This window comes from Pezoporus wallicus, unplaced genomic scaffold (genome assembly GCF_028554395.1).
Source record: "Pezoporus wallicus isolate ANWC-B61680 ecotype Strahan unplaced genomic scaffold, APGP_CSIRO_Pwel_v1 contig_13458, whole genome shotgun sequence".
Classification (NCBI taxonomy): Eukaryota; Metazoa; Chordata; class Aves; order Psittaciformes; family Psittacidae; genus Pezoporus; species Pezoporus wallicus.
The window spans coordinates 350,373-378,057 of NW_026635549.1; the positions used below are offsets into that span (position 1 = coordinate 350,373).

Sequence of the window (27,685 nt, forward strand, 5' to 3'; positions counted from 1 at the left end):
GCTGGTTGGAGAACTTCCAGAGCAGACACCCCGTCTACCGTTTTCTTTTCATGCAACCCCTCCTCCTATTGACTAGATATACCCTTTTATCTTGCATGTGACAGCAACGGAGCTGCTATCAGACACAGGTTCACTGCCTCACTACAACAACCCAAGAAAGAGATAAAATTCACATACAGAAGTATTAACTGCTCCTGTTGAGTCTTGCTTTGCAGTGACAGTGCTACTGCCTGGCTCTACTGAAGTGTGTGAGATCTCTTATATGTTTATATACTTATTTGTCTTTCCCCTTCACTTCTGCAGGTGTCACTTCATAATGTTTCAGTAAATCACCGGAGACTTTGACATGTAAACCTCAGCAGGAGGTATATCCATTTCTGACTGCTCAAGAAAAGAAAACTAAAAAGAAAGGGTGAAGGAGGAAAAGAGTCTCACAGGAACTCTGGCTGTAGCCTCTGTGGAGAATACAAGCTTCCTGAAAGGAATACAATTTGGGCTACTGCTGAGGAAGAAATACTTTTACTCAGTGATGGTGTTAGGACACTTGATGCTGGATTGCCACGGGCACAGATGTACCAGCACTACAATTACTCATTAACACAGCACTGTAGTCACAGATTTGGTATCGTGGAGTTCCGAGCAGAATCCTTATAGTTAGGCAGCACAGTGCCTGTATTACACCATAAAGGAAACCTCAGCCTTGATTCATTGTCTCCAAAGAAGAAAATTTTGAAGCCAAATCACCTTTCCTTTAATAGAGAGAATGGATTATTGATGCTTTTCCTTTTTATAACTGGAGTCCCTGAGAGAGTCCTGAGAAAGAAGTAATAGAATGAACTGAAGAAAAGCTTGGAGGGGTACTCCTGAATTCCTGAGCTCCTGAGCTGGGGAAATGGAGATGAATGATGTCACTCACTCTGTATTAGAAAGTCTCTCTTAAACAATATAGGAAAACATTGTGGTGATCTGTAACAGTTGTGTTAACAGAATATGAAGCCCTAACAATCATTAATAAATCATAATAATCTCTCTATAGATAAAAGTTGAGGGTATAGGAAAGAATAAAGAAACCACATGCTTGTTCTCCTCTGAAAACCAGTAGTTCTATCTGTATGTGATCTAATAACTAAGTTCCTATGAATGCACCAAGAATATGACAGGAATTCCACCAAAGTTAAGTTATAAAACATTTTCACTTTTCCACAGAACACCAAGAAGCCACTGAACTGGCAGTTGACTTCCTTCTGCCCTTTGCAGGCTCATTCTGGAAGAAATGATTGCCTAAGGTGCAAACACAACACATTATGGTGAGTGAATGCCTCTGACATGAAGTTCACTTTTCTGCTAGGTTATAGGCAAGGAAGGACACTTGAGGAGGACTTACAGGTCTGAGTGGCTGAAGTCTAAAGAACAAGAAAAAGATATGTCATAGAGAAAATAACACATCAATTCTATCTTCTGTAATTTTTATTATGATGATGAGTAAGCTAGACAAAAGAGATGAAGTCATGTTGAACAGGCAACTGACCACTAGGCTGCCACACAGCTGCAGAATAAAATCAAACAAACATTGCCATATAGGTAGGTGGAAGGCTGTTTGCATGATATTTTGCTCACCAATACCTGACATAAACTCATTGCAGAATAATAGGTGTTAAATTTAGAAAGGACTTATAACCTAGTTTGACTTCCTAAAGAACAAGAAAAGTAGATGCTAAACTGGTTTTTTGGCTATTATTTCCTAATATTTAAAAGCAAACATGATCAAGTCCCAAACCCTCTAGTTGAAAACCAGCACATTAATATACCAACGTTAAATCTTGATGAAACACACCATTAATTTACACGTTTTAATCAAATTCTTACTCTCTGGCTGAAATGAACATGAGTTTATGAAAGGATAAGACAAACAATACCCTGTCTCGCTTCTTCCCCCAAACAATGTCTTAATTCTGACAGTTGCATTCAGTGATATTTTTCCCTGACGTGATTTCATTGCAAACTGCTAAATCTGATTTCAGCCTCTGCTTTCAATTAATTTAAGGTAGCTTATGTTAAGAATAATCAATAAAAGAAATGAACAAGAAAAAAAACAACAAAAGACATTGCAAGTGTGTGCAGGAAAGTTTAATACATATTGAAAGAGGTTTTGGTTTTTGCTTTTTCTTTTCCTGTTAAATGGACTTCCTTCAAGAAGCGTTATACAACAAGCAAAACAGCACTGCTGTTATGAGCTTCACTGCATAATCCTGATGTCCTGGCCCAGAATGAACTTGACTGCACAATTTCTGATGCCTAACTCCAAAATGAATTTGACATAATGGAAATAAGAAGAGCCTCCAGCTTATACAGATGTCTGTCTCTTCTGCATGCTGTGGTGGCTAGAAAGCTTACAAACAAAGAGAAGTGCTGCGATGCAAGATTGTAGTTGAAAACTACAAACAAAACTGAACTGAGATGGAGAAAAAGATGCAACTACAGTTCACAGTAATTACAGTAATTGCCTTTGCATGTATTGACTGAAAGTAAAGCATGATGTACTTTGTTAAATACTGAATCATAATGTAAATTAAAGATAAGATTTACATTTTGGGTAGATAGACTTCTTCTAAAACTGGAATAGTTATAGTCCCTTTGAAATATCTTAAGAGACTATCTTAGCACAAATTGGCTCAATTCTGGGTAGTGCCACTTAAAGACTTACTACAGTCTGGTTGTGCTCTTTTAGAATGCTTAAGCATGACTCGTGTAGGTCATTCAAATAAAGGCTAAAATAATGTGTTTTATTCAGCCATTTGTTTATTTAAACCACCTTATTTTGTGTTTGCAGAGTGAATAAATGAACATTTGGGATGTCTTGTTGAATTGGAAGGGAAAGGAAAAACATATCCCTCCTCTGCAAATATAAAGGATTTCTTTTAATTTCTTCTTTGAACTGTCACCGACACAACAAGGTGCTTTTATAGAGTAAATTAAATGGTGAGGAAAAGGCACTTTTTTAAAATGGAACAAACAATACAGCAGATTGTGCAAGTTGTGGCTGAATTCTTGTATTTGTTGAACTCAAGAGCTTTCGGTGACGGAAAAAGCAAACAGAAGTCTGAATAAAGACAACTCTTTACAGCTAGAATTGCCATTGTTTGCATTAAGATACAAAGAACCCTATTTATCTGCTTTAACTTGGTATGTTAACTTAAGTACACTTAAGCAGATTAACAAGAGATGAGAGGAAAGCTGAGCCACGTTCTCTAGCAGTCCTGCTTAGTCATTAGAAATGGAATATATAGTGTCAACCATTAGGTGATGAAGCATGGTCTTCCAGTAAGACAGGGAACACTGGAAAGAAACACATCAGAGATGATCTGCCCTGAACATATCTGGGGAGGATTTTCCTCACAAGCAGGTGGCACAGTCATTCCATACAACAGCCCCACAACTGATTCAGTCCAGCAAAAAATACAATAATTCCAGGAAACTTATGTGTGCCACCAAAGCACAGCCCTTGAGCAGTGATTTTTCTCAGCTTAGATAGGACATCATTTGCCAAGCGAAGCTTCATTTACTGAGGCTCTGCAGAGCACTGCAGCTACAGGCACCAAACGTGGGGAATGGCGGTGGAAAACCACCCTGAGGCAACTGGTGGTACAGGTACCATTTTGGCCTGAATGGTGAAGAAAACTTTTAGAAATAGAAGAAACAGAGAAATGCACAGGGGAGAAGAGGCGTCATTCTCCAGTTTAGCTTCTATTAAATTTTCAGGCTCACATTATTACTTTTCTCTTACTTTTCTCACTTCTTTTCTGCATTTACACTTCTGGTTAGTTAAAACTGCACAGTTCAGCACTGTGGTTGTCTCATCCTGAACTCCACTGAAAACATACTATTATGTCATGTCTGCTGTTCTCCATGCCCAGCATCCTCCTTCCCTCTTTTTATGGGCCAGCAGCTTCAATGACCTTTTCAATTTTCCTTGTCTTGCTACCTTGGAGTTATGACTTATGCCTCCTGTGAGCTGGTCTTTACGCTCTGATGAGCTGGGCATTCTAAAGGCAAACTCTTCTCTCTCTGGGAAACAAGAAACAGTATGGGGGAACAAGCTGCATCATTTAGCATGTCTTTTTTTTGCCAGGAAGTATACGTAGGCAGCTAAAGCAGCTGAAAGAGGTATGAAAGCATTATATCTTTGAAGCAAGAGGAAAATTAATATTACGTTATTGAAGAGGTGTCTTGCACACACTGCCTTTCACAGTAGGAGCCAACAAGCTTTATGACTCACCAGACCACATGAATTATTCCAAATGATACCTGTTAAGCCTATAACCATAGGCAAAGACTTATTTTTTTTAATCTAAACTGTACAGGAATTCTTCTGATAGAGGATGTGCTTCCCATGTGGTTGTAGCTTTTGTGAATGATGCCAGACTGGCAAACTTTGAGACTGAAATAATTTCATTGAAGAGTTTACTGCAGCGACAGCTTAAAAGGCATTTCCCCTCAGTTCCATCAGAATTCCTCAAAACGTGTTTAAACTTAGTTTGAAATAAACAACAGCTTTTGAAAAGAAGACACAGACTCTCTGGAGCCTGAGTGAACATGAAACTTGTTTCATTCAGGTTGCTAAATAGCTACCAGCTAGTTCAATTACCAGCCTGGACTGGATGCAATCTAGCAACTATGAGGTGATCAATGGCGTTTGGTATCATTGCTAAAGGGTAAGGTCTAGACAGAGACACACATGTAGTCTTTCCATATTAAGACAGTTGGTATTACCAATGAAATATATATGAGTACTGTGCTAGCTAATAAAAAGGCCAATACTAATTAACTAATTTTTAAATTAATATAAATAGTCTTTCATCAATTTTATACACAAAACAGTCATCAAGCACAATACTTAGTACGAACATTAACTTCTGTTAAAATGGAAACCTCATTATTAGCTCTTAAATTCATTTAGTTGCTGCTTTTTTACCCTCCCTCCTTCTGTGTGGTCACTCAAACACCTTTATATTTCTGCCACCATCTAATCTCATGGATCTCACTACAGTCTCATCTTTTCAAGCCTTCATACATTCCCTCTCCTTAGCAGCTCCTGCTATCTTTCTACTCCAAATTGATAAAACATCAAACTAAACCTCCTCCCTCCTGCATCTTTTACTTTACACATGACTGTTACTTCCATTCACTTTCCTGCCTTTCTGAAATCATCCTCTTTCTCCCTAATTCTGTTTTCAGCATTTGGATTTCCTTGTCTCCTGCTCTCAACCTAGGTAATTTAGACAGTACCCTACTGGAAGCATTTATTCCATATACCACCTTGCCTTCTACAGAGTTCTGAAAGATATTTTTCCTTCCAGTGTATGGCTAAAGCTAAACTGTCATTGATCGGTTTTGCTCATAATGCTGCAGGGCTCTTGTTTCACATTTGAATTTCAAAGGATGGTATAAGCAGAAATAATTATTCAATTTCTCCTGCTTCTGAAATGAAGGTTTGCATTTTAACAAGTGCCTTATAACTCCAAGATGATAAGAGTTATAAGATGATAAACTGAAGCCTATAAGCAATAGGTACTTGGGAACTGAAATAAAATGGTAAAACTATTTTAGAGGCTGCTTAAAGACAGAAGGACACTGAGGATTTGTCTGACCCCAAGCACTGAGTTAGAGGCAATTCAAAAAAGTAAATCCTCGTCTTGATCTCTACTTAATAGGTTTTTCCACTATGTCTTGCCTGTGAGATGCAAGACGGCTATTGACTCTGTCATGGCAAATCCAGTGACCATGAGGCCTCACATATATATCAATGGCTGAATGAGAGGTTGTCTAACTGGAACCTTCAGCTCTGGAGGAAGTAAATGTTCAGTGCTCACATTTCATATTAAAACTACCTGAATCATGACACTCAAGGTTCATTTGTGGCTTTAGAGATTAAGAGACAGAAACTTTGAGTAGACAATGCTCCATACTCTCAAATAAAGCATGTTTTTGAAAACCAATGGAAAGGAAATAGCTCTTGTATTCTGTAAGTGGTTTTGCTTTGTTACTCTCCTGGTGGTTTGCTTGTTCAGATAAAGGGCATATCAGAGCAGCCCTGCAGAGAAGGACTTGGGGATGTTGGTCGATGAGAAAATGAACATGAGCTGGCTTCAGTGTGCGCTTGCAGCCCAGAAAGCCAACCGTATCCTGGGCTGCATCAAAAGGAGTGTGACCAGCAGGTCGAAGGAGGTGATCCTGCCCCTCTACTCTGCTCTTATGAGACCTCACCTGGAGCACTGTGTGCAGTTCTGGTGTCCTCAACATAAAAAGGACATGGAACTGTTGGAACAAGTCTAGAGGAGGCCACGAGGATGATCAGGGGACTGGAGCACCTCCCGCATGAAGACAGGTTGAGAAAGTTGGGGCTGTTCAGCCTGGAGAAGAGAAGGCTGCATGGAGACCTCATAGCAGCCTTCCAGTATCTGAAGGGGGCCTATAGGGATGCTGGAGAGGGACTCTTCATTAGGGACTGTAGTGATAGGACAAGGGGTAACGGGTTAAAACTTAAACAGGAGAAGTTTAGATTGGATATAAGGAAAAAGTTCTTTACTGTCAGGGTGGTGAGGCACTGGAATTGGTTGCCCAAGGAAGTTGTGAATGCTCCATCTCTGTTGGTGTTCAAGGCCAGGTTGGACAGAGCCTTGGGTGACATGGTTTAGTGTGAGGTGTCCCTGCCCATGGCAGGGGATTTGGAACTGGATGACCTTAAGGTCCTTTCCAACCCTAACTGTTCTATGATTCTAAAAGAGAAACATCAAGCCTCCTTAAACTGCCAAAACTGTATAAAGAATGCTAACAGAAGTGAAATTTGGGACTTGTGATTTCAGTTGTTTCTTTAGACCACAGTTTTCGGGGAAATGAAGGGCTTGAGGAAAATCACTTGATAACTGGCAGCTCCCAGAGGATGAATTATACCTTTCCCACAGACTGCTGTCTGATACAACTTGACAGCATCAACACTGCTGACAGGGGTAGAAAGAGGATTCCTATATGCAGCCCAGGAATGGGTATTGTCAATGATTCAGGCTGTAAAAGGAAACCTGCAAGAGCTGTCCTTTCCCTGCAGAAATCTGTTGGGAATGATGCTCTGTGTTCCTTTAACTTTTTCACTGACTCATGGCGAAAATGAGAACTTTTCTGCTGTATAAAGATGATGATCACTATAGTGATAAACTTAAACAGGGGAATTTTAGATTGGATATAAGGAGGAAATTTTTTCCTGTTAGGGTGGTGAGGCACTGGAATGGGTTGTCCAGGGAGGTTGTGAATGCTCCATCCCTGGCAGTGTTCAAGACCAGGTTGGACGAAGCCTTGGGTGACATGGTTTAGTGTGAGGTGTCCCTGCCCATGGCAGGGTGTTGGAACTGGATGATCTTAAGGTCCTTTCCAACCCTAACTTTTTTATGATTCTATGATTCTACTTTATTTTTTTTTCTCAAAGGGATCTCCAAAATCTCCTCCAACAAATCACTGCAGATATTCCTTAAATAGCCTATTTAATGGATGGCCAGTTTCTATTATTTTGCATCTTATGTCATATGATAATTTTTTTAATCATTCAGGAACCCAAAACTGGCTGGGTAGTAGAGCAGAATGATGCCTGGAGTCTAGTCTGTTTAAGCACAAGGCAAAAGTTCAGCCTTGGGCAAATCTCAGAATGAATAAAGCTCAGGGATGCAGCCATTTTATCCAGCAGCAGCAGTTTGGTTTTCAAATCTGTGTTTTTAGTTTCCTTCTATTGTGAGGCTGACGATAAGGCTACACTGAGGGGTGTAAAGCTCGTTCCAAATGTTCAGTGTATCAGATGTGACATAATTCTGTTTGACGGTCTTAAAACAAAACTTGCTAAGTCAGAGTGTTTGAACTGAATGCAAACTCCTCCTTAAACTATTAGGAGCTGAAGAGCAAGCAGTCTGGCACTAGATCATTCCTACTCATTTAGGCAATTGTAAAATGAATGCTTTAGAGGCAACTGATGATATCATTACAGCAAGAAACCCAGCCTCTAGTTTAGGCCAACAGACTAGCTTTATATGACACATAACTGACAGGTCTGATAGATAACTCTTTTTGGCAAGAGAGACATACCTCATTCATTAGAATTGTTAAAATTCATTAGCTTCTGAGCATGTGCTTGGAAAAGTGAGAGTTAATTTAGAAAACAGTTCCTGCATCAAGGCAATTGAAAGGTATGTTATACATTACAGAAAGATGGGGCGAGGGAGGCGGTGAAGAGAGGAGAAGAGAATTCCAGGTGGAAGTCAAATTCCCAGATTAATAAAAGACAAAGGGAAGCTCTGCATTCACCAACAGACATAGAATTCCAGCATATGCAAGTGGTAATATTTTTCCCTAGAAGCTCCATTAGGCTTGTATTTTAGAAAGTTATCTATTTCATTTTGAAGTCTCAAAATGACAAGTCTATGAGCTTCTATGGCAATATAACCCAGTTACCCTGACTACAAAACAAGCACATCATGTTTTGAGGCTGAATATGTTTAAGTTCAACTTCCAGCCATCAGATCACGTATATTTATCAACAACACTGAAAACCAGTTTGCTACCAGCTCTCTTCTCCAAGGGTATTTCCAGATAGTAATGCTTACATTGTCACAGATCATACTACATTACAGTGAATTTTTATGGTCGAGGAGGATGCTAGGGCTTTCCTGACAGGATATGACCTCCAAAGCTGAGAGCTACCACTTCTGAATTAATTGTTACTTGAAAACCTGCTCCCTGTGGGATTTTCCACATCTACTGTGAATGCTGTTTTGAAGTCTATGTTGCTTATTCTTCTGAACTTCCTTGTTCTTTTCCAGCACAAAATTACCAACTTTGCCACTGTATGTTCACTCAAGGGCAAGTTGCATTTCATTCTCCCACTTTTAGGCCATTTTTCCTTACTGGTCAGAAAAAAACCTGGAATTATCTGACTTACATTTGCTTTTTTCATATTCCCCACCCAAAAGATTCATGAATGTTTGGTCAGTTTGGATGAGATCTATTTCAGTAAAGGCAAATAATGCCAAAAGTCTCTATAATCAGTAAACAGAAATGCACACACTTTCACAGCACAATGGTCATCTGACCTGTGTCAAATGTCTACTTTAGGGCAAGGGAAACTGTATGCCAGATGTAGCTACATCTTTCTGCTAACTATGGAGAATGCCAAAGGGTTACATACCCTCTTCTTCCCGACATTAACAAAGCCTGAATTTAGATTAGTCCACTATTTGCCCATCTAGTTGGTGTGATCCTATTAACATATGACAGCACCTGTGCTCTCATCTCCCTCTCTCTTCAGAGATTTTCACAGAATCATAGATTGGTTTGGTTTGGAATGGACCTTAAGGCTCATCCAGTTCCAACTCCCTGCCGTGGGCAGGGACATCTTCCACCAGAGCAGGTTGCTCCAAGCCCGTTCAGCCTGGCCTTGAACACTGCCAGGGATGGGGCCCTTTTACAGATCTATCACATTTATCACCTACCATGCAGTACTGACCCTTTGGATATGTTTAGCAACATGATCACCCTTGATTTTTCAAACATGTCCTACCTCTACAAAATAGTCCAAACATCTGAACTGATCTACCCATTTAAGATGCTGCTTTGATTATATACTAACATTCCCAAAACATAGCATACAATATTCTATATATTACTACAAAGAAAATTTACATAGTTGTTGTTTTCTTATTGTCTAAGTAGGACTAATATTAAAACCATAAAGGGAGTATTTATGTACCTCTGCAGCCAAAGTCCACAGAATTCTGTAGACTCTCCCATGACAGAGGATGGAGTCATGTAGCGTTCACACCAACACAGGGAAGTAAGCATCCTAAAGATATGGTGACTGCCCCTGCAAATAGCTCTTGTATGGCAAAGGGAGTATCTGTTATAATCCTAACACTGTTACACAAGAGTGACTATCTGGTGCTCCATGGAGAAAAAACTCCAAGACCTACAGAGATGACTCAAATGCTTCCCAAGCCAGCTGTAATCTGGGGGAAAAAAACCCCAAACAACTCAAACCTGAGAAGGAAAACCAAATGGTATTTGCCATTTTCCTTAGTTTTGTAACTAGGCAACAATATGCACTCTTTGCCCTAAGTAGTTTTACTGCTTTTACAATGAGCAAAAAGCCATTTTAAAGTAGAAAGCTGAAAGTTTCTCTGCACCAAAGTAAGGGAAGTTAATCTGAAGGTCAATTCTAACTGTAGCAAATATAAAACATAAATTAAGCATGAAGTCCTTTACACTCTATCCTGCTCTATACAACATTTGGAGTAGAAATTGGAGAACACTACATTTTCTCAAATGCATATCATATTTTTGCTACAGATGTGAGTGATAAGGTGGGTAGGAGTTGTGTGGGAGGAACTAAGTAGAAAGAAGTGTTTAGAATGTAAATGAAAGCAAACATCTCACAGAATATGACAGCAGGACGGGGCAGTCACAAGACAAAATCTGATCAATATAAGAGATAGAATCATAGAATGGTTTGTTTGGAAAGGACCTTAAGATTATCCAGTTCCAGTCCCCTGACATGGGCAGAGATACCTCCCATTAGACAAGGCTGCAAAGCCCCATCCAACCTGGACTTGAACACTGCCAGGGATGGAGCATTCGCAACTGCCTTGGCCAACCTGTGCCAGGGCCTCACCACCCTCACAGGGAAGAATTTCTTCCTTATAGCCAGCCTAAATCTGCCAAGATCACCTTTTCTCTGTGAGGGAGAGCCCTGTACAACAGGTCAGAGACAGTACTGAAGTGAGATGCTCAAACACTAGTCTTAAGACTAAGTGCATACAATATCATGTACCTGTGACAGAAACCCCCATAGAATATCCCTGATAGCCCTTTTCCAATACATAGTTATTTGATTCTGAGAAAGTAGCAGGGGAAAAAAGAAAATATCTTTCCCCGTATACAAATACATCCTAATACTAAAATAGGTCAAGAGGAAAATAAGTAATTTGGTTAACTTCATTCATCTGATTAGATGATTAAGTTAGATAGGGGAGAAAATAGAAGCATCGGAAGAGTACTACCTGGGTCTTTGCAGTGCAGCCTGCTCTTTTTCTACTTTTTTTTCCTGTTGCTGTTAAGCAATTATCCTTCAGGAAACTTGTTTTATTTCCTTAAGGTAACCTGTGGGATGTGTTTCTTGGGAGCAGCCATTCTGCTCCAGAGCAAGCAGTCTCCTTTTTCTCTTGATTCTACTTTCAGGCTAACAGCCATGCTTCATCCTGCCCTTGTGAACCACAAGGTACTGAAGCATTAATACAGGCGGATGAAATAAAAACTGATTTTATGGCCCGCAATTTTATTTCACATTTCTTTGTGATGAAACAAGCACAATGTTATCTGAAAGAAAATAACACATACATGGGCAAACACACATGATTTGTGAGATTCAGTTTAAGACATCTAAATATAGATGTGGTAAGTATTTAGGCTTAAAGTCAATGGATACTTGATCAATACAGGCAATAAAGCTTACACAGCAATTCAACTTGCCCTACACAACACTCGCCAGGTGAATCATTCTCCAGCCTCTATTGACTTTAATGGCAAGCAGACAGCAAGCATTCAGATGTCTGAATTTAAGTTCTGAATCTGAAGTTTAGTCTTGTCCAAAGACACAAAATGCAATAATTTCAAAAGTTATAATCCAAATGCTAATATTCTCTGTTACCTCCTTATGGCTATTAATTCACCTGAATTCTTTCTTTTATATACATTTTTAACTTGATGCAGTCTTATGGAAAATTATAAAACTCAAAAGCAATGTCTTCTTAGGAATTCAAGGAACAATATACACTCATTCTTTGTAAACTGTAAATCTGAAACTTGCTGCTCAACTTGCACGTGTAAATTAACTCTGTGCTTTAGAGATGTTACCTGTAAGATGAAGTTGCACACTTGGCACTGAAAGTGCTTTGAAACATGCAGATTAAGACAGCTAAAATAGCTAGACATATGTTAATGTAATTTTTATTTGAGATTGTAAGGCAGAAAATGATGTGCCAATGTTTGTTTGAATAGGACCATAGTCCTTCTCCTGCCTCCCCAGGAATTTCCCCTAAAATGTATTGTGTACCTCTTTCCTGAATTTATAAGTTTTGCACAGCTTTCTGTCAGCAAAGGAGTACGCACAACATATGGACTTTTTATGTTTATGGCTCTTAGAAGTCATTTATTCACATGCAGGTGATTTTAAGTGAACAACACAGGGTTCCCATTGCTCTTTTAATCGGCAATATATGCCTTAGCATTGGAAGTGGAATTTTAAACTGCAGGAATAGCATCAAGGAACTTTACGTTTGATTTTTATTGGGGATTGCATTTTCCTAACAGATAGAGAATTTGGGGTTAGACGAGAGTTCAAGCAGCCTCTCAGTCTAGACTTGGTCCAGACTTCTCACATGATCTAAGAAAAATCAGTGACTATACTGGCACCTCATATCCACTGCTCTAAGAGAGATACAATACTTCCATTGGTATTCTGAGCTGTTGTGTTTGGGTTATACAAGTCAGAGACAAAAGTTAATCTGTATGTACACAGAACCTAGCAAATCAAGTCTTGATGACAAGTAGGAATCAAAATGCTACCTGATAATATTTACATTATGTTTAATAAGAGGACTATGCTATAGGGAGGGATCTATTCCGTTGTAGTGGTGAATGTACATTGGTGATGCATACCTTACTACATTTTAAACACATGCAGAACCGAGAAGGAAAGTGTTTCGTTCACAACAGCATAATGAGTTCTAGCAAGAAGAAACCAGCATTTAAACAATCCTAACTTTTAGGGGGAAAAAAACATCTTATCACAAATGTAACAGTATAATTATTTTTTTTTTTCTATTTGAAATATTTTACTGTTTGAAACAGAACATTTTCCATTATTCTTCAATTTGCCTTCAAGGTTCAGTAGGATTCATTTTGTCTCTCTGAGCAGAAGCAATTGGGAATACCAACCTGCTTTCTGAGATAAGTTTTAAACATTTCAGTCTATTAACTGAAAACAGATACAGGTACCGCTGCTTTTCCCCGGGTTCTAGTCAGCTTCCAAAGGCAGATCTCTGACATTACTTATCCTGTAATGCCACCTGGTGGCATCTGGAAAAAAAGAACCTCAAATTTCACTCGCTCTTGGGGCCAAGGCTGTGCCACAATCTTTCACAGTGCCCTGGAGGGCTGTAGGCTTGAAGCCCTGTCATAGAATCAACTGGGTTGGAAAAGGCCTTTAAGATGATCAAGTCCAACCGTTCCCCAACACTGCCAAGGCCACCACTAACCCACGGCACTGAGGGCCTCATCTCCACGGTGTGTGAGCACCTGGAGGGACGATGACTGCAGCCCTGCCCTGGGCAGCCTGTTCCAATGCCTGAGCACCCTCTGTGAAGAAATTGTTCCTAATATCTTGCCTAAACCTCTCTTGCTGCACCTGGAAGCTGATTCCTTTTGTCCTATCAATTTTTACTTGGGATCAGAGACCAACCCCACCTCACTCCATCGTCCTTTCAGGCAGCTGTAGAGAGCAAAAGGTCCCCCCTGGGCCTTCTCTTCTCCAAACCAAACCACCCCAGGTCCCTCAGCCATGACTCATGAAACTTACTCTCCAGACCCTTCACCAGCTCCGTTCCCTTCTCTGGTCCCACTCTAGCACCTCAATGTCTCTGTTGTAGTGAGGGGCCCAGAACTGAACACAGGATTTGAGGTGCAGCCTCACCAGTGCCCAGCACAGGGGAAAGATAACAGCATCAGGCAGAAAGAGAGGTTAGAGATGTTATGGGTTTTGTTCAAGACTTGTGGGCTGACTCTGGGACTATATATACATCCAGTGTGTCACTCAAATGCAACTCATATTCCATAGATTAATAGAAACATAGACTAGTTTCGGTTGGTCATCTAGTCAACTAAATGTCATCTAGTCCACCCGCCTGACATGGGCAGGGATATCCTAGTTTTGTTGGGTCTCATTCATGTATTTTCAGTCTATTTAAGGTATTTTTATAGTTTCCTTCCCAAAGGTGAGAATACATATCTTTCAATTAGACCACAGTTTGCCATATTCACTACACCAGCATGAATTAGCAAACTGCTCTGGTCATCCTCTTCCACATGAGAGACTGAAGCCCAGTAAAACAAAGCACCTTGACTAAGGTCATACAGAAGGACAGTAGCTAAATCAGAGAATTAAATCCAGATCTGCAAAGTTTAAATCACTTACTATGCTCCCTGTCTGAAAGAAATTTCATGGAATAATCCCAGACTGGTTTGGGTTGGAAGGGACCTTAAAGCTCATCCAGTTCCAACCCCTGCCATGGGCAGGGACACCTTCCACTAGAGCAGCTTGCTCCAAGCCCCGTCCAGCCTGGCCTTGAACACTGCCAGGGATGGGGCAGCCACAATTTAACCAACCTTGAGTTAGCAATACTAGCTTTGAGGGTGCTGTTTGCTCCTGGTGAATCAGATTGGTCATGTTTTGAGAAACAAATGGGCAAACTATTTCTATAGGGAAATAAGTGTTGCTGAGGGATGAGACAAGAAAGAATAAACCGAGAGAAACAGACCTACACTGCAGCAGGCCTTATAAAATTACGGTGTCTAGGACTTTTCATCAGACAATGGTCTAAGATTAACCAGCTCTAAAAGTAGCCTGTGCATGAAATTTGTTTTGTCTGAATATGGAAAAACGGATCCATAATAGTTATTTGTGACTACATAAGTAAGCAGTGCCTGACTTGGTGATTGCCTGGGGATAGGCATGCGGTCTAATTTGGCAATAATTTCCATTACTCTCTGCTTAATGAACAAATAAACTACTCTTGCATGACAACTAACTGCTGCAGCAACACTGGTAACTGTAATTAGAACTTATGGAAAACATCGCTACAAAGCAGGCAAAAATTAGTGTTAAAAATTCAACTCTGGCAGCATCACATGGCGTTAAATGTACCCCTGCTTAAAAAGAAAGGAAAATGGACTTTTAAATTTGTATCTGGATTTCTGAACACAATGTACTGTGAAAGGTTTTGATTTCATAATGCTCTTTCAGTCAGATTTATTTTGCTGCATCTAGCCAAGGAAAAATAAATTACCTAATTGTCCTGAAAAAAATTCCATTTCTGTTCTTTGGGTTTCTTGGCTGTGGTGTTCTTGACACAGGCTTTGACTTTCTTATCTCTTCATGCTTATAAACTTATAAGAGTTTATTTGGCTTTCTTGCAGTGTCCTACAAACTTTCTGCTCAGGGAGCTCTTCAAGGCACCTAAACATCTTTTACTTGTCCTTTCTCACTTTTTGTTAAAGCATTGTCAAGGAACAGGTTTAGATCAAACATACTCTTACAATCCTCACAACTTCAGGTTACTGTGTCCCTTTGCTGCTAACTCACCAGATTTTCCATATATATTGCAAAACAGCCTCAGCCACCTTTTCATACCAAAACTGCGGCAGGTGAAAGGTAATTAATTTTTCATAGAATAAGCCAGTGGCCAAGATAGTCCTCAGCAGTGCAGGAAAAGTATTCCAGCTTCCTCATGGGTTTAAACATTGACAAGGAAAGTGCCACATAACCACATCATGTCCAGGCTAAAGCCATCTTCCACCCCAAAGCGAACCAAAGTGCACCCAAGGATGGAAGATTCACAGGGATAGAAAGCACAACAGAGTGAGTGAGGGGGACATTGCAGCCTAGCGTGTCCATCGCCCATCTGGGATGAATAATTCCTGTGTTTCAGTGCTGTGCCTTAAGGCTGTGTATGCACTTTGCATGGAACAGCCACAACTGTATCAGTTTGAGGCAGTTTCTTTTTGCTGTGAGGCGGCATAATGTGAATGGATGTTTAACTACATTTGCAAGGCTTTCATTGGCATTCAAAATCCTTTACATTCAGACTGTTACAGTCAGATGTTCAGTTACTTGACAGAGCCTAAAACATAAATGTGCTATCAATATATACATGAAAGAAAAATTAAAAAGATGTTTTTGAGACTAAGAATGCAAAATATAACCTCGGGCTACAAAGCCTTCTATCCTCTAAAATTTAGAAATTGATTTCAGAGTGATCATCAAATTCATTAGAGGCACAGGGACAATTAACATAACCTAATTAATCTACTTCTTGCACTGGGCCGTTTGCTAAGCAGTTCAATGCACACTAGATGGCACCCCCAGCCTGCCGGATTTCACTGTACTGCTTTTTCTCCTCAAAGACAAGCTGAGATTGAGAAGTATCTTCGGACTAAGTAATGCATTTTGGGCAAAATGGAACCGGATGATGGGCTACATTGGGAGACGCTGAGATCTACACTCCGTTTAGGTCTTCCCTGTGGTGTTGCCACACTGTAGATAGCGTTAAGCGGAGAAAAGTCTCATTCTGAGCTGAGTGCAAGTAACACCATTAGCAAATGCCATAAAACCTAAGAGCAAATAAACAAAATACTCAGTGATAAACTGTTTCCAGCTTGGATTACACAACACAGAAACCAAAAATGCCTTCTTTGTGTGTTCCCTGCAGTACAGAACAAAGAACAAGATGAAGAGGTTGGCCAGCAGAGCCCAGCACAAATACTTACAGACAAGATCTGATCCCCTCGCTGCAGTTCTCCACTGAGATCGGCAGGCCCGCCTGCTAGGATGAAAGACACGAAAATGCCTTCCCCGTCTTCTCCTCCCACTATGTTAAAACCAAGTCCTGTGGAGCCCTTGTGCAGGATGATTTTTCGAGGCTCTCTGTATAGAAACAAAATGATAACGTTTATCCATTCAAAACTCTCAGTGTGGATGCATTTTTCAAGGCATCTGAAATGTGCTACGTTTTGCTTAAGACACAATGGCTCATTATTACTTAAATAAACCATTTAACAAATGAGATAAATCTGTTAAGTGGAAACAGATAAGGTAGGAATTAACCAGCACCTTTTCTTATTTTCAGCATTATTACTTTATTAACCAGCATCTTTTTCTCATGGTTGAATTCAAACATCTCTATTAATTTCAGCCCAATGGAGTTATCCTCAATATGTTAAGCAATGGGTTTATTAAAATAAAAATCAAAACACTGAAGGCATTTTATAATCTAATTTATAACAACACTATGTATACAAGTAGAATCAATCTTTACCTGGCACCATTTTGTTTTCAGTTCTAGCCTTTCTTTTTACACAAATGAACAAAAAAGAAAACCAAAACTCTAGGCAGACCAATGGCAAGTGTGTTTGATCTTGGCAGATTTGGAGCAAATCGCATTGCTATGATCAAGCTAATAGAGCAGAATCTCATGAAAAACTGGCTTGACAGTATCAAAAGCTTGCAGTTGTAAAGTCACACAGCAGCTTTATCACTGAACCATACCAACGGAATTCTGCTTTTGCCTTACTGGTTTATAAAGTTGGTCATTATGATGGAAATCAATAAATAATAACAGCTACATCTACTACAGCACTTTGCATTTGTAAATTGAAAATATGCCCTAAAAGATGCAAACACAATAACATTCATTTTACTGATGTGAAAACTTATGTCCAGAAAGAGAGGACTTTCCTAAGCAATCAAGGTATCATCCATGAGAAAGTGTCCCAGGTATTCCAGTTCCCAATCTTTACTCTATACAGTAGGCTTCAGATCTGTCTTTCCCTTGGATGCACAAGTAAACACAACCATATGTATACATACATACACAACCCCAAAATTCATTGCTACTTACCCCACTTCAAATGCCTCTAACAATTTACTTTTCAGACAAGTGTAAATGCTGTTACATTAGTATGTGTAAATGTTAAGCCCAGCCCTGCAAATACTCACAAACGCATATATTTACAGACAAATAAGATGTTCTTCTATTTCTCAGTTTTTACAAGTATAAGGTATCAGCAAAGTGACAACTGTAAAGACACACGCCCCTCACCTACAGAACCATGCTCCGGAATTCTTCTGGTGGAAAAGACCCAACTTTTCCTCTGTACTATAGAACAGCTTTACGTCATAGGAATGGAGAGAGAGAAGTGACTAATTAAGGGATGTTTTATTTGATGTAAGTCTCACAGCTCTATACAGGGAGAATTAAGTCTTTACATGACAATTCTGAAATCAGTAGGTGCTCATCTTTGCCTGGTGTTAATGCTCAACCTGTATTCCCAGCTTGATCATTACCTTTAAATAACATCTTAACTTTCTGAAACTCAAGCTTAAACATTTCTGAAGGACAAAAGTAAAGCATTTTTTAATAGTACTTTTAAAGTTGATTGTAACCTTTAGAGAATGCACTAGTCCTACTCCATATGTTCTTCCTTCTTATAACAATTTCTTAACATTATATAGCCACAAAACCACCCTTTAAACATACAGACGTGAGAAAAAGACATATCGTCTCGAGTTTGTACATTCTTGAGGCACCAAGTAATCAGAAAATCAAGGGGGTTTTCTTTTCTTTTGGATCATTGCTGTTGATTTGCCTTCCAACAACACTTTTAGCCCCTTCTTAAGTATACGGGATTAGATATAGTGTAATCCAGGTCTAAGAATACTAAACAGGTTTTTAATTAGGAAGGGTGGCCTGAGGGTTGGAGCAGAACTAGGACAGCAAGCTGGAAGCATGGACTCCTCTCCCTGCTTAGCCCATGCGCTGCTGAGTGATCTTGGCAAGTCGTTTGCTCTTCCAGCTTCCATTTCCCCATCCACTAAATGGTACGGTGACACTTGTCATCTTCAAGTCCTACATGATCAAAAACACCTTCCAAAAGCTGAGCAACTGTGTCCTCGTTTCAGCTGGGATAGAGTTAATGTAGATTTACACACACAGTGTGGATTTAAACCGTGACAGACTGCCATTACTGTTTACCTGAATATTGAGGGAAAAGAGGCAGTAAAGTCAAACAAATCTATCTGCATGAGCTGCTGGTGAGAAATCAGAAGAGCTCTTGTTCAAGATGAAATTCAGTATTTCCACATATGACAGACAGCTTGGATCAAATAGTTGAAAGCCAGTGCTATGGAGAAAACTAGGTCAATACAACTGGGTATCTACTGAATAGTAAGCTGTGTAGCTCAACAAAAAGTTGGCCCAGTTATTAAGCCCTGTCTCTGATCAAGTCAGCAGATTTATGTCTAAAACGCTGTCAGGGCTGTTTTGTGATTTTGGCCTTTTGACAGCAAAATTCATGCTCTGCTCTTGGATCATTATGTTCAGAGGAAGTTCAAACAATAACAGGGAAATGTCAGAATCCATGATTAAAACACAATGAGGTTTGGCTCCTGCTCTTTAGCCTAAGCAGGTCATTCTGGTAATGACTCAAATTCGGCTGTATAGACTCTGACCAACCACAACATCTCTTCATACTTCTTTTGTAACCCAGTATCCTGCAGAATCTGAAAGGCAGATTCATGAAGATGCAAATGTTGTTGTCATCATCATAGAAATAACCTTCAGGCACAACTGTACTGCTAAACCAGAGAAGTAAAGGCATATGCCAATTCAACATAATTTAATACATTTTTTAAAATATAAGTAATTGTTCCCATTTGCATAGTGCATTTAGTACGAAAAAGAAAAAAAAAGCACTTATGATGCTAATAAAACTTTGTAGGATGTTATGAAATTAAAGTAGGAAACCAATTTCTTAAGCAAATAAACTACAATACCAGCCACTGATCAGTTGATCTCCTAAGAGTAACGCAGCAATGAGTTATCTGTCAATGCTTTAGCCACACTCACAAAAAAAGCCAGTTTTGATAAAGCTGGAGATGAGGATGCCACGTATTTATCTGCCTGATATAAAAGTTTATAGTCAACTCTTTTAATATAATGGTTAAGAAGATCTAAGAAGAGGCTTACCCAATTTTTTCTTAAATATCTGGGAAACAACATTAGGAAAAGCTCCTTTGCCTCTATGAAAATTCTTTATGAAGGTAATTCTAACACACATGAAAGAACTCCAGCCAGAATGCGGATAAATGCTGTAAAGGAGGCAATGGAATCAAAGGCTTCAAGATGACATGGTGATGGGGGAGTAAAAAGCAAAAGAAAAGCAACTCGAATGTGAATGCTGTTTTCTTGCAGTAAATACACCCAGTAAAAACGTGTAGTTCTCTGTAGAATACAGAAACTGAGGGAAAGCCAATTTCAGGGTTAACTTATCTTAAAGATCAGTGTTCTGTCTGGAGACAATAGGTGGCACTCTGTAGCTACCTAAGAAAAAGCAATAGTCTTAACATCCAGTGTTTCTGGAATGCACGTTTCTGCCTCCAGCTTTAAATACTTCCCCCATTTACAAATTCTTCCTTGATAAACACTGCTGAAGGTGAGTTTCTAGGTGCCAACAAAGTGTACTAGCACTTTAATTTGGTGTGTGTGCATGCTTTATGCCCTCCTGCAGCTTTGTACCAAATACAAACAGAGAAGTGCAGCAGGGGAAATCAAGCAGAAATTAGAACGGAGTGTGAGATGAAAACATTCCTGGACTGACAGAAGGCAGCAGAAGGGAAAAGAGAAAGAAGGGAGAAAAAAAGAGCAAAGAAAAGAGAGAACAGGATAAATAGAGACAGCGGATGTGTGAAGGAGAGCAGGGAATGAATTAAAAAGGCAGAGAAGGAAGAAAGGAAGATTTACCGTAATGCAGCCAGGAGCAAAGGAGCAAATAAAGTGCTGCAATCCACACAAATTTACAGGCTCAGAAATCAATGGGAGAATCGATTTGGATGGACTTGATTACTTGCTTCGGGGAATGCATCAGATCAGAGTCTGTAAAGCTCATTACAAATTGCAGGCCTGATGTAAGAGCAAAGTTATGAAATTAATATTTGAAACCTGTAAGTAGCAACAAATCAGAGTGGGTGAAGCTGTGACACTTAGGAAGATGTCTTCTGCCATAAAATGCAATTACCAAAACAAGAATCAAAAAGGGAGGTGTTTTTCCTCCTAAGCACTTCTTGTTGCTCCTGTTTGCTTATTTGGTCATTATCTTGAAAATAGCTGCTACATTTGTACTCAATATTTGATCAGTTTACTCTTTTACAATAGGAAAATGACAAGACAAAACAAGTGAGCATCCTTGTCATTCTTCTATAGATTGTGAATCCATGTAATTCTAGAGTTAATTCAAGAGAATAAAAACTGGACTGATAAACGAAGGGGAAAATCTTTCTGAAAACAAGCAATTCTTATAATAACTGACTGAAAGAAAATCCATTTTTAATTTGCTTATTTTGTGCTGCTGGCTACATGAAAGAATGCAGTCAGTTTTAGTATTCATCTCACACTCACACAGCTCCATCTTTCTCTTTCTTTTCTGCCATCTATAAAATTGGGGTGTTGACATGAATCTGGGCTTTTTGGAACATCTATAGAAATATTAAGCACACTGGGTGCTTTCAAATACCAAACCCTAGAGACTTCTTTAGTTATATATAATCAATGTGGTACCCCAAATCTGCAGGGACTTAGAAATATGGCTTTGATCTTGCTTTGGCTGCAGGTTTTTTGATGTTTTAGTATGGGTTTTTTTGATGTTTAGGTTTTTTGGGGAGAGGAGGGTTCAAAAAATGCTGTTTGCTTCACAAAGGATATTAAAACCATACATCTATTCATGCACATGCTGATCTGGTGTTACAGTAGCACATATCATAGAAAACCCAGAAGGATATTTATCTTAGTGTTTGCATAGGGGTAGTACCAGTCTCCAGCTAAGTCCCCAACACCCTCTGTGCAAAGCACCACACACATATAATGCAACAATAAAGCATTCAAGCTACTTAAAGGAGCAAATAGCAGGAGGGAAATTTGAAGTAGAAAGATATTGTATTAGATGATTAAAGTCACATATTAGTAGCACATCAGGGGTACAACCCCCCCAAATCTAAGGGAGCAAAGCAGCCTTATCTTGAGCAGCACAGTGTTTGGCTTCTGACAATTCACTGTGTGAGCACTGAGCTATGCCTGGCTAGGGTCAGTTGGCTACTCAAGCCATTTCTTCCTCAAAACAATACTTCCAGTTTCCTGCTTGTGCTTGAAGAAATTCTGATAACTGCATTTTATTTCAGACAGCCAAAAGTCTTCAGACTGGAAGGACCTAAAAAGGTAATTCAAATAGACTGAGCATGCTTCTTCACAGCATTTAACACAGAGAGCTAGGATGGGCAGAGAATGCGCCAGTGTGTATGATGCTTTAAAAGCTGATTAATCACACCAGAGAGAATCTGAAATCTTAAGTGCCTTAAGGCCTGGAACATGCACACACCTTTATAAAAGGTACTGAAGTTCAGACAAAACCAACCTTACTCAGCTTATTTAATTTTTAGTACCATCTACTATTCAGCTCCACAGCAATTTAGACAAAAACCTACCATCTGTAGTGCTCTCATTTATTGCTTTATTGCAGTATCACTTCTCTTGCATCTTGGCTTTTACTTTTCTGCTTGTTATTCCCCTCCTAGGCTTGGCAAAAACTTTCCACCACGATGTGAAACAGCACAACCTCTTGCCTTCCATCCCAGCCTGATCTCCCTTTCCTCTGATGTTTCCAAACCACCATAACCTGGCAGTGGTAGGGAGCTTGCAAACCTTCCGTTCTTTGGACCCCAGTACTTCACTTTCTAAGAGCTTAGGAGGAGCTGAACGCATCAGTGTTACCCATCAGTGATGCTCTACACCCAGTGAGGTCTGATCCCTAATTTGTGACTTTAATTATTATCATCTTGATTTCAATTATGCTTGAAACTAGCAAAAATAAGGAAACCTTCATGTTATCTCTCGCAGTCACATTGAGCACCACAATGCAGACAGGCCTTCTTAAACTGAGACAGTGTTTTAGTTATGAGCAGAGGGTTCATTTTCATTACCTGCAATTGCTGAGTGACTTAGTATTTCATTTACTAAATGCTGCTATACTAAAAACTAAGCCGTTAATGAGATGTTCATTTATCACAGCACATTCTCAAATATAATTTTACTTACTACGGTTACCCATTCTGCTTGAAACAAGTATTTTATCTGTTGATTTCACTATACTTTCCTTGGCATTTCTTGTTGATTGAATGCTGACATTAACTGTAGCAGCAATACTTTATCCCAACTTTAATACTGACTGCATTTTTAATGCATTTATTCTGCAAACAGCATGTCTAACTTGTCACAAACTTTGAAGTATATTTAATACAAGGGAACCTACTGGGACCCAGACTTCAGCCTGACTGATGTATGCATGACTACACTGGCTTATACATGTGCAACTTTATTTGTTTTTTGGGAACCCCTCTGGACTTCGTTTTTCATTTTGCCTTTTGTAGAGGAATTAAAGCCTGCACACCAGGCAATGTTTTCTGGCTACAGCTGGCAAGATGGAGTTGGCATACAGGGGCAATCTTGTACTTGAAAAGCTGGTCTGCATTTTTGCCATGACACCTGACATTTACTTTAAATGCACAGGAATATGTCTCCTAGATTTAGGAAACCTCATTGATTTCTAGAGCGACAATGTAGGGCAGCTAATATGCTCTTTGACTTTGAAAGGGACACTCGTTCATTTATACTTTGTCTCATGTAAGCACTTGTCTCTCTTCCCTGGTCCAGGAAGTGCATTATTCACATGCTAATAATCAAAATAAATCCTCAAAACTGCATCTCTGTTCCACCTCTTATAGCAGCTCCATACAAGGAAGCTTGCTTTACCTCCTGCTTTTTCAAACTATTGGCTCCATATTGAAACCACTTTTCTATTAACTATAACTTACAGCATTTGATGGCTCTATTTACCATGAATGCGCTGGCTTCCCAGGTTGTAAGCAAAGCTAGATGAGATGGAAATGGTGATAGGTGACTGCACTGCACTGTCAGGAGACAGGAAGTAGTCAAAGGCTAAGAGAATACCTAGAAACAGCAGTGCCTCTAAGCCATGTTTCAAAATATCAATAAACAGCCCGTTAGTAGCAAGCGTCCAAATTTACTCTATATAAGACACTTTTGAAACACAAAGCAGTATCTGTCATGTTCGGAATAAAAATTCTTACCCTTGGTCGTGGTTCAAATGCTGTTTATTTATGTATAAATATTTATATATATTTGAGATACTCGGTCATGTTGATAAACTCATTTAAACTTTCCATCAAAACACTCTTGATAGAGTAAGTTGAAATCCCAGTTTCTAAGCAGCTCATCAGAAGAGATGACTGGTAGCATATAAAGTACAATTTAGTCTGAATGTCAACTGCAGAGACAATAGCTATCATACACCACTAACATTATAGCTTAGTACAGAAGGATTTCCAAGTAGCAGGTTTCAGTTTTCATCCAATAATTCTTCTATTTTGGATACTCACATTTAAAATTGTTCATTAAAACCATTGGAACCATTTTAAACCATTTTAAAAGCTTTGCTAAAACCATTTCAAAAAAATCAAACCAACAATATTTTCAAAGTCAAATGTTAGAGTTTTCTTGTTTTTAAACCATGCAAAGAAGCCATTAGGGGAGTTACGGATTAGATCGCACTAACGAGAACATCAAACACCTGTGAATTCATGCTTGTATACACATAATAAATCTGGTCGCCTCATGTACAGTCATTGCACTGTGAAGAATATATGGCTTGAATATAAAGGAAATTTAATCTTTAAAGACCTTTGGATTTTTCTCACCTTGCTATTCTTTTTTTTTTTTTTTTGCTGTCCATGAAGTCCACAAAATCCCTCCCTAAAAACCCCATTTTTATGTATAAATCCATTCCCTAGATGAAAAAAAGCTATTAAAGTTTTTTAAGAATCTATTCCAGCCAGCTCAATTATCACATATTCAACAGGGTGGAAAAGAATCAATGCTAGCAAATGCAGTTCCCCCTGTATTTCTTTAACCCCCCCATAATTCATTTCTCCTTCAGAGGACCCAATAATTATATTACTTCAGTGACTACACAGTCAGTCACACTGAGCCAGCATGGAAGCCACGGATCTGAGCGCAGGCTAGGGATGCCTTGCACATAAAGTAGCTTTTACAAAGTGCATCTCAAAAGCAATAAAATGAGTCACCTAAGTATAGGGCTCTGATGGAAACTTAGTTCCTAAAAGAAAGAAATAACTTTGTTTTGACCTCAAATTGTATTAGCTATAAACACACTTAGCAGCATGGACTTCACCAAAACATCAGAATAAATTGAGCTTTAACGCAATGAAATATTTAGGGCTGAGCTGATTACTTAATTTTGCTCAGTGGTGTAGTAGGCTAACAGTTCCCACTTTCCTATGTGAAATGAAATATGACTCAGTGTAAGTTGATTAGTAATAATTACAAGCCAGATATTCTTCTACCTCCTGAACAGCAAGAGACCTGTAATATCAATTGCAAATATCCTGCACTCTAATGATTCATATACAATATATGCAAGTCAACTGCATGGCCAGTACAGATTCTACAATTTATCTAAAAATTCACATAGACAGATTGATTTCCAAATTTCAATAGGAGTCTAAACCTATAGGATACCTCCTGAATTATGGAGTCCAGTGGACCAAGTCAGAGACAGCATAATAGGATTTCTTTCCTTAAATCACAATTTACTAATTTATTTATTTTCCTTTTTTTTTTTTTAAACTAATTACCATTTTAATTGAGAAACTTGCTCTTGAAGCTCAATTTTATATCAAACATCAATTTATTCATGAGTTGATTTGAGGAAAAGGGAATTAATATATGACCCTCTGTGTTCATTATGGAGAGAGATAAAGAAATCCAGAAGAAGGGTGTTTAAGCACTGAGAAAGTTTGTCCAAAACGTTTCCAATCTTCACATTGGAGAACCTTGAGCAAACTGATCTAACTTGAAACTAGCACTGTTTTGAGGTTGGATGATTAGGGCTTCATTTATAGGATTACCTTCCAGATGACAGCCCTTAAGAGATAAGCACCTTTCCAGTAGCAATTTCATTATTCAGTCTTGTTTTCAATGAATAATTACTAGATATGTCCTATACATTTTAAATAAAAGCTTAAAATCTTAGGTCTTAGATCTAGATAAGAAAGGAACAAAATGAGACTTGTGAGAAAAACATTTCAGACTTCCCTTAGGAATGGACTATTTCACATATCTAACTCTTTTTCTTCTGACTGCACCACAGTAAGGTTGCAACAGAAACCAGCATACAAGATGACATCTTTCCTCTGTGGAAACTTTGGATTCTCACTTTTATCACAAGAAAGAAAAGCTCTGAAACAGGACCTGACAGCAGGCAATGACAAGTTATTACCCATGCCTACAAAATATTTCAAACAGTTCCACATTTCCATGGATGGGGAGAAAGAAATCTAACGTTTGCTGCAAACTACGCGAGTTGGTGCAACCAAAATGTGTGTTTCAGTGTTAAACATCAGCTTTTCTAAGATCATAAAGATGCAAGACTATTAACTGTGGTTCAGAATGATTCATACTTTGCCCAACTGTTTTTGTTAAAATGGAATCAGCTAAGTACTCAGAGCTGTGCTTCTACAATTAACAAAGATATGCAGCAGCACAGAATGATTCTTCTCTACCGGTACTTCTGCATTCTTAGTTCCAGACACTTTGTCAAAAAGAACTCATGCATGCATTAAGAAAACACAGTAAGACTTCACTGTGTATTTCCATGATTAGTGGAATATTTACAGCTAACACATGCAAATATTGGCATTAGTTAAGTGAGATGAATTGAAGACACCATATTTACTATATCTCTATGACATATTCTTATCTCCATGAAAACCAGACCTTTCAGTGTAAGCATCTAGAAAAGATCAGCACTAATTTGAAAGTAGCTATTTCTTCATCTCACAGACTTAAGCCACATCTAGTTAACAGCTATGTGTACATGGGTAGTTCAGTGTCTGGCTGAGGGGTATCTGAGAGCTCTACAGGCAGCTTCAACAGAGAATCATCTTACCCTTCCACAGAAATGGTCCGCTGCAAGCTCACTGTGGGTGGACGCGTTGCAGTGCTGTGCTGGGAATGACTGTATGACCAAGGAAGAAGAAAGAAAAGCATTTGTTAAAGAAATGGAAGTTTCTCTCATTCTTATTCTCTTTAGCAGTTTAGCTAATGCTAAATTAGAAATAACAATCAGATTGTTTTACACGTCTCTAAAGCATTTAGACTTCAGTGATGCTTATCACTTCATAAAAGTGTTCAACCCTTCAGACTCTCTTGTTTAAAGTCAGGTTTCATTCCTCATTAAAAGGAGACAGAAAGAGAGTGACGCCCCCTTATCTTTTTCATTCTTTTGAAATATATATATACATACACACAGTTCAGTGACTTAAAATAACTTGGATACTAGTTGTTCTGCTAAATATGTTAACCATAAACCACAAGGTTAATTTCAGAGCAGAAGGTAAATAGTAAATGATGTTATCAATCTAATTCTCTGTGTTTCTCAGGTAGAATGCTCAGCAAAAGAGAACATTCACTGCTTATAACTGCACTATAATGTAACTTTGAATTTTACAAATTTCAACCAACATTCACTTTTCTATCAAAGTATCTTGATTTTTTCCACATGAAATTTTATTAATCTGAGACACATTTAGGGAAAAACATGATATTTTCTAAGAAAAACACAGACTCCCTGGAAAAAAAAATCTTTTTTAGATTAAAAATCCTGACTTCTAACGGCT

At 38.9% G+C, this 27,685-nt stretch overlaps 1 protein-coding gene across 24 annotated transcripts in view; it reads right to left on the reverse strand.

The window, feature by feature from the left end:
- DLG2 (discs large MAGUK scaffold protein 2) overlaps positions 1-27,685 on the reverse strand; it is a 995,744-nt gene that overhangs the window by 199,980 nt on the left and 768,079 nt on the right. For all 24 annotated transcript variants that reach the window (XM_057396723.1, XM_057396722.1, XM_057396721.1 and 21 more), the window contains 2 exons: positions 26,956-27,024; positions 16,633-16,789 (listed from right to left, as the gene is read on the reverse strand). In XM_057396723.1, the coding sequence (XP_057252706.1) occupies positions 16,633-16,789; positions 26,956-27,024 (226 nt within the window). The remainder of the gene's footprint in view (positions 1-16,632; positions 16,790-26,955; positions 27,025-27,685) is intronic.